This window comes from Mirounga angustirostris, unplaced genomic scaffold (genome assembly GCF_029215605.1).
Source record: "Mirounga angustirostris isolate CCGP_5_RB_7025 unplaced genomic scaffold, mMirAng1.0.hap1 SCAF_2, whole genome shotgun sequence".
Classification (NCBI taxonomy): domain Eukaryota; kingdom Metazoa; phylum Chordata; class Mammalia; order Carnivora; family Phocidae; genus Mirounga; species Mirounga angustirostris.
Genome location: NW_026991710.1, coordinates 162,556,281 through 162,567,703, shown reverse-complemented (window position 1 = coordinate 162,567,703; position 11,423 = coordinate 162,556,281). Strand labels below are relative to the sequence as shown.

The 11,423-nt window shown below is 43.8% G+C and overlaps 1 protein-coding gene across 2 annotated transcripts in view; it reads right to left on the bottom strand.

Annotated features, from left to right (window-relative positions):
- Positions 1-7,251: 7,251 nt before the first annotated feature.
- Positions 7,252-11,423, bottom strand: part of SH2D4A (SH2 domain containing 4A) — a 67,142-nt gene continuing 62,970 nt past the window's right edge. For both annotated transcript variants that reach the window (XM_045879962.3, XM_064585447.1), the window contains 2 exons: positions 10,798-11,018; positions 7,252-10,308 (listed from right to left, as the gene is read on the bottom strand). In XM_045879962.3, coding sequence (XP_045735918.2) covers positions 10,216-10,308; positions 10,798-11,018 — 314 coding nt within the window. In that variant the 3' untranslated portion in view covers positions 7,252-10,215. The remainder of the gene's footprint in view (positions 10,309-10,797; positions 11,019-11,423) is intronic.

The window sequence follows — 11,423 nt, the reverse complement described above, 5'->3', positions numbered from 1 at the left end:
TTTGTATCTTTGGGGTAAATACCCAGTAGTGCAATTGCTGGATCATATGGTAGCTCTATTTTCAACTTTTTGAGGAACCTCCATACTGTTTTCCAGAGTGGCTGCACCAGCTTGCATTCCCACCAACAGTGTAGGAGGGTTCCCCTTTCTCCGCATCCCCGCCAACATTTGTCGTTTCCTGACTTGTTAATTTTAGCCATTCTGACTGGTGTGAGGTGGTGTCTCATTGAGGTTTTGATTTGGATTTCCCTGATGCCGAGCGATATTGAGCACTTTTTCATGTTGGCCATTTGGATGTCTTCTTTGGAAAAATGTCTGTTCATGTCTTCTGCCCCTTTCTTGATTGGATTCTTTGTTCTTTGGGTGTTGAGTTTGATGAGTTCTTTATAGATTTTGGATACTAGCCCTTTATCTGATATGTCATTTGCAAATATCTTCTCCCATTCTGTCGGTTGTCTTTTGGTTTTGTTGACTGTTTCCTTTGCTTTGCAAAAGCTTTTTATGTTGATGAAGTCCCAATAGTTCATTTTTGCCCCTGCTTCCCTTGCCTTTGGCAATGTTTCTAAGAAGAAGTTGCTGTGGCTGAGGTCAAAGAGGTTGCCTGTGTTCTCCTTTAGGATTTTGATGGACTCCTGTCTCACGTTTAGGTCTTTCAACCATTTGGAGTCTATTTTTGTGTGTGGTATAAGGAAATGGTCCAGTTTCATTCTTCTGTATGTGGCTGTCCAATTTTCCCAACACCATTTGTTGAAGAGACTGTCTTTTTTCCATTGGACATTCTTTCCTGCTTTGTCAAAGATGAGTTGACCATAGAGTTGAGGGTCCATTTCTGGGCTCTCTATTCTGTTCCATTGATCTATGTGTCTGTTTTTGTGCCAGTACCATGCTGTCTTGATGATGACAGCTTTGTAACAGAGCTGGAAGTCCGGAATTGTGATGCCGCCGGCTTTGCTTTTCTTTTTCAACATTCCTCTGGCTATGTGGGGTCTTTTCTGGTTCCATACAAATTTTAGGATGATTTGTTCCATTTCTTTGAAAAAAGTGGATGGTATTTTGATGGGGATTGCATTGAATGTGTAGATGGCTCTAGGTAGCATTGACATCTTCACAATATTGGTTCTTCCAATCCATGAGCATGGAACGTTTTTCCATTTCTTTGTGTCTTCCTCAATTTCTTTCATGAGTATTTTATAGTTTTCTGAGTACAGATCCTTTGCCTCTTTGGTTAGATTTATTCCTAGGTATCTTATGGTTTTGGGTGCAATTGTAAATGGGATCGACTCCTTAATTTCTCTTTCTTCTGTCTTGTTGTTGGTGTATAGGAATGCCACTGATTTCTGTTCATTGATTTTATATCCTGCCACTTGACTGAATTCCTGAATGAGTTCTAGCAGTTTTGGGGTGGAGTCTTTGGGGTTTTCCACATAAACTACCATGTCATCTGCAAAGAGTGAGAGTTTGACTTCTTCTTTGCCAATTTGGATGCCTTTGATTTCTTTTTGTTGTCTGATTGCTGTGGCTAGGACTTCCAATACTATGTTGAATAGCAGTGGTGATAGTGGACATCCCTGCTGCGTTCCTGACCTTAGGGGGAAAGCTCTCAGTTTTTCCCCATTGAGAATGAGAGTCGCTGTAGGTTTTTCATAGATGGCTTTTATGATATTGAGGTATGTACCCTCTATCCCTATACTCTGAAGAGTTTTGATCAAGAAAGGATGCTGTACTTTGTCAAAAGCTTTTTCTGCATCTATTGAGAGGATCATATGATTCTTGTTCTTTCTTTTGTTAATGTATTGTATCATGTTGATTGATTTGCGGATGTTGAACCAACCTTGCAGCCCAGGGATAAATCCCACTTGGTCGTGGTGAATAATCCTTTTAATGTACTGTTGGATCCTATTGGCTAGTATTTTGGTGAGAATTTTTGCATCCGTGTTCATCAGGGATATTGGTCTGTAATTCTCCTTTTTGCTGGGGTCTTTGTCTGGTTTGGGGATCAAGGTAATGCTGGCCTCATAAAATGAGTTTGGAAGTTTTCCTTCCATTTCTATTTTTTGGAAAAGTTTCAGAAGAATAGGTATTAATTCTTCTTGAAATGTTTGGTAGAATTCCCCTGGGAAGCCATCTGGCCCTGGGCTTTTGTTTGTTGGGAGATTTTTGATGACTGCTTCAATTTCCTTAGTGGTTATAGGGCTGTTCAGGTTTTCTATTTCTTCCTGGTTCAGTTTTGGTAGTTGATACATCTCTAGGAATGCATCCATTTCTTCCAGGTTATCTAATTTGCTGGCATAGAGTTGCTCATAATATGTTCTTATAATTGTTTGTATTTCTTTGGTGTTGGTTGTGATCTCTCCTCTTTCATTCATGGTTTTGTTGATTTGGGTCCTTTCTCTTTTCTTTTTGATAAGTCTGGCCAGGGGTTTATCAATCTTGTTAATTCTTTCAAAGAACCAGTTTCTAGTTTCGTTGACCTGTTCTACTGTTCTTTTAGTTTCTATTTCATTGATTTCTGCTCTGATCTTTATTATTTCTCTTCTCCTGCTGGGTTTAGGCTTTATTTGCTGTTCTTTCTCCAGCTCCTTTAGGTGTAGGGTTAGGTTGTGTACTTGAGACCTTTCTTGTTTCTTGAGAAAGGCTTGTATTGCTATATACTTTCCTCTTAGGATTGCCTTTGCTGCATCCCAAAGATTTTGAATAGTTGTGTTTTCATTTTCATTGGTTTCCATGTATTTTTTTAATTCTTCTTTAATTTCCTGGTTGACCCATTCATTCTTCAGTAGGATGCTCTTTAGCCTCCGTGTATTTGAGTTCTTTCCGACTTTCCTCTTGTGATTGAGTTCTAGTTTCAAAGCATTGTGGTCTGAAAATAGGCAGGGAATGATCCCAATCTTTTGGTACCGGTTGAGACCTGATTTATGACCTAGGATGTGATCTATTCTGGAGAATGTTCCATGGGGACTAGAGAAGAATGTGCATTCCGTTGCTTTGGGATGGAATGTTCTGAATATGTCTGTGAAGTCCATTTGGTCCAGTGTGTCATTTAAAGTCTTTATTTCCTTGTTGATCTTTTGCTTAGACGATCTGTCCATTTCAGTGAGGGGGGTGTTAAAGTCCCCCACTATTATTGTATTGTTGTCGATGTGTTTCTTTGCTTTTGTTATTAATTGCCTTATATAATTGGCTGCTCCCATGTTAGGGGCATAGATATTTACAATTTTTAGATCTTCTTGTTGCATAGACCCTTTAAGTAGGATATAATGTCCTTCCTCAATCTCTTATTACAGTCTTTGGTTTAAAATCTAATTTGTCTGATATAAGGATTGCCACCCCAGCTTTCTTTTGGTGTCCATTAGCATGGTAAATGGTTTTCCACCCCCTCACTTTCAATCCGGGGGTGTCTTTGGTTCTCAAATGAGTCTCTTGCAGAGAGCATATCGATGGGTCTTGTTTTTTAATCCAGTCTGATAGCCTATGTCTTTTGATTGGGGCATTTAGCCCATTTACATTCAGGGTAACTATTGAAAGATAGGAATTGTATTGCCTGTAAGGTGACTGTTACCGTATATTGTCTGTGTTCCTTTCTGGTCTATGTTGCTTTTAGGGTCTCTCTTTGCCTAGAGGACCCCTTTCAAGATTTCTTGTAGGGCTGGTTTTGTGTTTGCAAATTCCTTTAGTTTTTGTTTGTCCTGGAAGCTTTTTATCTCTCCTTCAATTTTCAATGACAGCCTAACTGGATAGAGTATTCTTGGCTGCATATTTTTCTCAGTTAGGGCTATGAATATATCATGCCAGTCCATTCTGGCCTGCCAGGTCTCTGTGGATAGGTCTGTTGCCAATCTAATGTTTCTACCATTGTAGGTTACATATCTCTTCTCCCGAGCTGCTTTCAGGATTTTCTCTTTGTCTATGAGACTCGTAAGTTTTACTATTAGATGTCGGGGTGTTGACCTATTTTTATTGATTTTGAGAGGGGCTCTCTGTGCTTCCTGGATTTTGATGCCTGTTTCCTTCTCCAAATTAGGGAAGTTCTCTGCTATAATTTGCTCCATTATACCTTCTGCCCCTCTCTCTCTTTCTTCTTCTTCTGGGATCCCAATTATTCTAATGTTGTTTCGTCTTATGGTATTGCTTATCTCTCGAATTCTGCCCTCGTGATCCAGTAGTTGTTTATCTCTCTTTTTCTCAGCTTTTTTATTTTCCATCATTTGGTCTTCTATATTACTGATTCTCTCTTCTGCCTCATTTATCCTAGCAGTTAGTGCCCCCATTTTTTATTGCACCTCATTAATAGCCTTTTTGATTTCTACTTGGTTAGATTTTAGTTCTTTTACTTCTCCAGAAAGGGTTTCTCTAATAACTTCCATATTTTTTTCAAGCCCAGCTAGTATCTTTAAAGTGATGATTCTGAACTCTAGATCTGACATCATACTAATGTCTGTATTGAGTAGGTCCCTGGCAGTCGGTACTACCTCTTGTTCTTTTTGTTGAGGTGATTTTTTCTGTCTTGTTATTTTGTGCAGAGGAGAATAGATTAATGAGAGAACAAAATGCTAGCAGAGTAACAACATCCCCAGAAAATATACTCTAAACAAATCAGAAAAGACCTGAAGCAGTGGAAAAAGAAACGGAAAGAGAGAAAAAAGAAAAAAAAAGACAAAGAAAAAGATAAAGATATAAACAAACAAAAACAAACAAAACAAAACAACAACAACAAAAAATACCAGAATGTGATCAAATATGATCAGGCTGGTATATAGGTCAGTGCCACACACTAGATTTGGGGTGTATTTTGGTCTGTTAGAAGAAAGTGCCTCCCAAAATTTTAAAGAAAGAAAAACTTATATATGTACAAAAATAAGGGTTGATATGATGAAGGGATGGAATATGACTGTAAAGATGGAAATTATAAAAAATTTTATAAAAGGAATTGATAAGAAGTTGTTTGAAAAAAGAAAGAAGAGGATTTAAAAAAAAGAAAAAAGAAAAAAAAAGGGAGAGAATGTGATCAGGCAGGGGAGTAGAAAAAACCATATACTAGAGATTTAGGGTATATTTTAATCTGTTAGAAGAAACTATCTCAAAATTTTAAAGAGAGAACAACTTATATATATATGTCAAAAATACGGGTAACTATTATGAAGGGATAGAATATGACTCTAAAAATGAAAAATAAAAATGTTTTTTAAAAAAGGGATTGATAAGATGTTGGTTGAAAAAGGGAAAAAGAAAAATTCAAAAAGAAATAAAAAGACAAAAAGACAGTTAAAAAAAATTAACTTTAAAAGACTAAAGAATCATGGTAAAAAAGCCGTGAATTCTATGTGCAGTAGTCCCCTAGCGCTGGAGTTCTGCCGTTCTCATTGATCGGTAAACTTGGTCTTGGCTGGCTGTTCTCGCTGATCTTCTGGGGAGGGGCCTGTTGCCGTGGTTTCCAAATGTCTCTGCCGGAGGCGGAAGTGCCCCGCCCTCGCCCCCTCCCGGCTAAGGAATCTGCTCGGGTTTGCTCTCCGGGGCTTTTGTTCCCTGCGAGCTTTCCGTACAGCTTTGGAGGTGGAGAGTGAAAATGGCGGCCTCCCAATCTCCGCCCCGGAGGAGCCGAGAACTCGGGGCCCCACTCCTCAGTGAGCCCCCAGAGTAAAGCAGTCAGTCACTCCCGTCTCCCCGGTCTCCGGCCGCACTCCGTGCTCACCCGGCCTGTGACTGCGCGTTTCTCTCTCTGGCACCCAACCCCGGGTGGAGTCTCCAAACCCAGCAGATCCCCGCAGTGCGCTCCCGCGCGGCTCCTCCCGGGGGAGGAAGGTGAGTCTCCCCGGATCTGCTGCTTGTTGGGTCCCTGCTGGAGGAGCAGGGGCCCGACTGTGCCGCGGATCCCGGTTTATGGCCACCCCGAGCTGAGAGCCCGCGCCTGGGCTCCGCCTCTGCAGCCGGCTTCCCTGCTCCGATACCTGGGAGCTCTGCCACACTCAGGCACCCCCGGTCTTTCTGTGACCCCGAGGGTCCTGAGACCACACTGTCCCAGAGGGTTCCACCCCCCGCTTAGCCACCAGATGTTTTTTTTTAACCGTCCCTCGGTGGGGCAGACTTTTAAAAGTTCCGATTTTGTGCTCCGCGGCTCTATCACTTGCCAGAAGCGGCCGACGGAGGCCCCTCCCCCGCCATCTATCCTCCCGAATATCGCCTCGGATTCACTTCTCCGCATGTCCTACCTCCCAGAAAGTGGTCGCTTTTCTGTTCAGAGAGTTGTTGCTATTCTTTTCTTCGATCTCCTGTTGAGTTTATAGGTGTTCAGAATGGTTTGATCCCTATCCAGCTGAATTCCTGAGAGGAGACGAAATCCAGGTCTCCTACTCCTCCGCCATCTTGCTCCGCCCCCCCCCCCCCCCATGTTTTTCCTTTTCTTGGCAGAAGTTTTGGGCCCACTAATACTTCTTGGCATTGGTTAGCTCTGCTGGTGACACTGAGGAACAAAGTAACTTTTGTGTGCATCCTCCAAAAGAGGGGTAGAGGAGGAGACCAGAACCAGGGTCCTTATGGGTGACCTGATTGGGGGTTAATGATTGTGAGGGTCTGGCAGGAGGGGGGTGGCAGCCAGAGAGTCTGGGATGACTGTAAGAGGAGATTCTAGAATCTTATTGAGGGAGTTGAGAAAGAAAAGAATCAACGTGGGCAGTGAGAGGCATTTGCACACAGTCCCAAAGAGGAAGGCAGATTGGAGTGCTTGGGGCTGGAACCTGGACAGTAACAGGAGAGGAACACCTTAGACCAAGAAACCATAGGCAGCCCAGGGGGCTGGGCTTGTTGAGGCAACCTAAGAGGGTTTCGATGTCCTCGGTTTAGGCCATAACTAGGGTCAGACATAGGGAGACTGTATCTAATAGCTGAGCTAGGATGAGAATTCAGGCTTCCTCAGCCCCATTTTTTTTTTTTAAATCTTTATTTATTTGACAGACAGAGACAGCGAGAGACGGAATATAAGGAGGGGGAGTGGGAGAGGGAGAAGCAAGCTCGTTGCTCAGCAGGGAGCCCGATGCGGGGCTCGATCCCAGGACCCTGGAATCATGACCTGAGCCGAAGGCAGACGCTTAATGACTGAGCCACCCAGGCGCCCCAACCCCATTTGGTTTTAATCACTTTCTGAATTCTGTACCATTCTCCCTCCCTAAGAATTTCAAGTAGCACTGCTGGCCATCATATCGTCAAACAATGGACAGTTTATTCCTCTGAATATTAATAATCAACAGGATAAAACCTACAGAACTCAGATCTGCTCCCCCTTGTACTATTAGGTTAATTCAGTCAGGTCATTTCCCGTTTACTAAATCATCCCACAGTAGGATGTTACTTAGTGTCATTATATCTGGATATGACTGTACTTATTTCCTCCAAAATAATTTTAGACAGAGGGTGATGCTGGAATCGTATGTCTTCATAATGATTAGTGACTACAGGGTACTTTTCTATTCATTACAGAACCATAAGATTTCAGAACTGGATGAAATTAATAAAAATCAGCTAGTAAAAGCACCTTCTTTTAATTAAAATAGAACTACCATGTGACCCAGCAATTCTACTTCTGGGTATTTATCCAAAGAAAACAGAAATACCAATTTGAAAAGATACATGCATGCCTAGGTTCGCTGCAGCATTATTTACAGTAGCCAAGATAATGGAAGCAACCTCGGTGTCCATCAACAGATGAATGGATAAAAAGAGGTGATATATATATATATATATATGTGTATATATATATATATATATATATATACACACACACACACACACACACACACACAATGGAATATTACTCGGCCATAAAAAAGAATGAGATCTTGCCATTTGCAACACGGATGGACCTTGATGTTGTTATGTGAAGTGAAATAAGTCAGAGAGAGACAAATACCCTATGGTTTCACTTATATGTGCAATCTAAACAACAAATAAACCAAGCCAAACTCACAGATACAGAGAACAGATTGGTGGTTGCCATAGCGAAGGAGGGTTGGGGTGGTGGGCAAAGTGGGTGAAGGGGGTCAAGAGGTACAGACTTGCAGTTATAAAATAAATAAGTCATGGGGATGTACAGCATGGTGACTATAGTGGATAATGCTAGAGTGCACATTTAAAAGTTGCTCTTAGCAACTTGGTAGATCTTAAAAGTTATCAGAAGAAAAAAAATTTCGTGACTTTTTAAGGTGATGGATGACAGACTTACAGTGGTGATCATTTCACAAACATTTCACATGTCAAATCATTATGTTGTATACCTGAAACGAATTTAATGTTAAATGTCAAGTACACCTCAACTAAAAAAATACTTTTTTTATTAGAAGTGAAAACTAGAGTTCAGAGAGCTAATGGTGGGCAGATATGGGTCCTGTGTGGTCTTTGCAATTCTAAAATGTCATGGCTGTTGAATCACAGTTAGAAATGACAGCTAAAGACAGGTCGTCTTGGACAAATGTCTCATTGACAGTTGTCGTTCAGACTATAGAAACACGTGGGACATTTCAGGAAACGCTTCACAGTGATCGGTGTTTAAAAACTTTCTCATGAGAGCACACACATGCACCCATACACACACATACACACACGTACCCCACCCTCTTCTCCGGTTACATTTTACAGGGTCTGTGAGTGTGTTACACAACCAACAACCTCATGAATAAACTGCCACAACGTTTGCTCCTTTGAAAAACTGCTGAGACAGGGATAGGCCTGGAGTACAAGCCAGCCTCCATCTTCCCAGAGGACGACTCTCTGGCCCAGAGCACTCTTGGTCACTGCCCAGAGGCGTCCCCCTCGCCGGGCCGGCCCGAGAGTTGCTGGCGGGGGCGGGGGGGGGTGCGGATGCAGTGGGCATAAGATTCCTGCCTGAGCAAACCTGCATCCCAGAGTGGAACAGAGCCGGCGAGGAGCTTCCTCTCCTCTCCCCTCTTCCTTCCTTCTCAGGAGCGTAGGCTGTGTAGCCACAAATGGTACACAACACCCATCAGGTTCTGTCATGACACGAACCTCTGAGTTTGCGAGGGCGGCTGTAACGGATGACCATAAACTCAGTGGCTTAAGACAACACAAATTTATTCTCTTACAGCTCTGGAGGCTCGAAGTCTGAAACCAAGGTGTCAGCAAGGCCACATTCCCCTCTAAGGCTCCAGGGAGGACCCTGGCTTGTGGGGGTGGCCAGCACTCCTTGGCATTCCCTGGCTTCCCAGGGCCGCCTCACCTCTGCGGGTCTCTGTTTCCCAAGCCCTCTCCCCTTAGAAGGACGCCTGTCCTTGGATGGAGGGTGCACTGAATCCAGTAGCAACTCATCTTCACTTGATCACATCGGCAAAGACCCTATTCCCAACTAAGGCCACATTCACAGGTACCAGGGTTTAGGACTTCAACCTATCTTCCTGGGGACACCATCCAACCCAGAGCAAGCGCTCCTGCAACGGCTCGCTCTCCGCGCTGGTCTGTCCGCACCTGGCGAGTGCGCGGGCCTCACCCTTCGTGGTGTGCTCTCCCACCGAGCCACGGTCGCAGGGCGAGCCCCGTGCTGTCCTCCAGGACGAGGAAACGCTCACAGCTCTTCGCTCACTCCCCTACCGTCCGAGGATTTCCTGCCACGGTAAGCCTCTCCTCCTCAGTTTTAACTCCTCATTCGATTCACATTCCCAAGGTTTGTTTTTCTATGTCTCTTCCTTACATCTTGGCTCCAACATGCATAATAAAGGAAGTGTGTTTGCAGCATTGGTTCAACCACCAGTGAAGCCTTTTCCGCCAGTTCCCCAAGGCCAACATGGAACTTAAACACAAACACCATCCTGAGACATTGCGAAATGATGCAAAGAGGGAGCGGAGAGGTCATAAAATAGTTGACAGGAGCTACTGGTTTTTGAAGTACGCCTTAATTCCTAAAAGGTTTCAATTTCTTCTGTGTTCATTTTATATACATCATTACGGTTGTATCCTTCATGTAGTTGCTGAAATTGGGGATCATCTCCCTTTACTTTTGGAGTGAATAGGATGCAGAGGTAATTTTCTCTTAACGTTAAATGCCAGCATTTGTGCAGAAGAGAGATTTCCACGGGGCTCCAAGGACACTTGACCGTTGATCAGTGTTGGCTCTGCTGCAGGCTAACTTTGGCTTCTCACGCAAAGGCCTAGTTGAGCAGCGTTTACCCAGAGGAAAGCCCAGCTGGAAGGAGCAGGATGACACGATGGAGGCTGTCACTCAAAGAGCTCCAGGTAGTCGGGCGGCTCGTCCTGCTGACCGCAGGGGTAGAGAAGGAGCTCTTTCCCCAGGGAAGTTATGGGTTCCTCCTGTGAATCAGAAGGCAGAGATCAGGCTGGGCTGTGGGTGGGCAGGTTGTTAAGACAGTAGAAATAAGAACGTCATGCCCTCCCCTGCCTCCTCAGAGTACATAACTTCTTGTTTGCCCTTGATTTACGTGAAGCTTTATTGGTTTATGGCAATCTTAAAAGAGATTTTCTCATCTGCACATTGCCATATATTCTTTTTCCCTCCCGGGCTTGAGTTCTCACTAAGAGTGGTCTCAGGTGCGATCAGTGTGTGCACAGACTTTGAGCATCTCCTCCATTCTCTGCCCCAGCGCCTTCTCCCTATCTGAGGAGGAACTAGGTTCAATGATAAAGGAAATGTAATTTAGAATCCTGATTATCCGGAAGAATTATCAAAGACTAATCCCCCCGTTACTCATCTCAATCTTTCTTCTTGTAATTGCCTTTCAATGCTAAAGCTGCTGCAGGACAACCATTCACAGAGCAAATTCAGCCTGGACACCGGTTCACCTTGTGATAGTCCACCAGCGCTGCCAGGGTGGTGTGCCGCAGCCGGTCCACGCCCAGGAAGCTGTAGGAGTCCGTAGAGGCATCTATGAGGAAATGCTTACAGCCATCCTCAGACAGATAGGACAGGGCATAGCCTTTGATCCTTTCACTGACACGGATCAGAAAACTGCCCGGCACGCATGTGCTCAGAAGTTCATTTGCTCTCTTTAATGTCAGAATACCTGCAGGAAAGAAAAGCAGGTATTTCAGCCAAATCATTTCCAGAACTGTCTTCAGTTATATAGCTGCGTGGATAAAGTTTAGTAAAAAGTAAGAGCAACTTCCAGTCCATTTTGGACTTCTTCAGAATGCAGTACAGTATCACTCATCTGGCATTCGGTCACCAGGCAAGCGGGGTAGGTGACAACAGCCAATGGATAATATAAATGAGAGCGTCAGTGTTTAACCTTCAGAATACGTTTCCACCTGTGCACCCGGTTATAACACCACAGGTGTTAGGTGGCTTCTGAGTCTGGTAGGACCCTTTACAGGCATCCTGGAAGCGTTCGATCTGGGAGGGGACTGGAAGGTGTCCTCCTCGGTTTATTGATGAGGACTCTGTGGCCTGGAGCATATTCCTACATGGT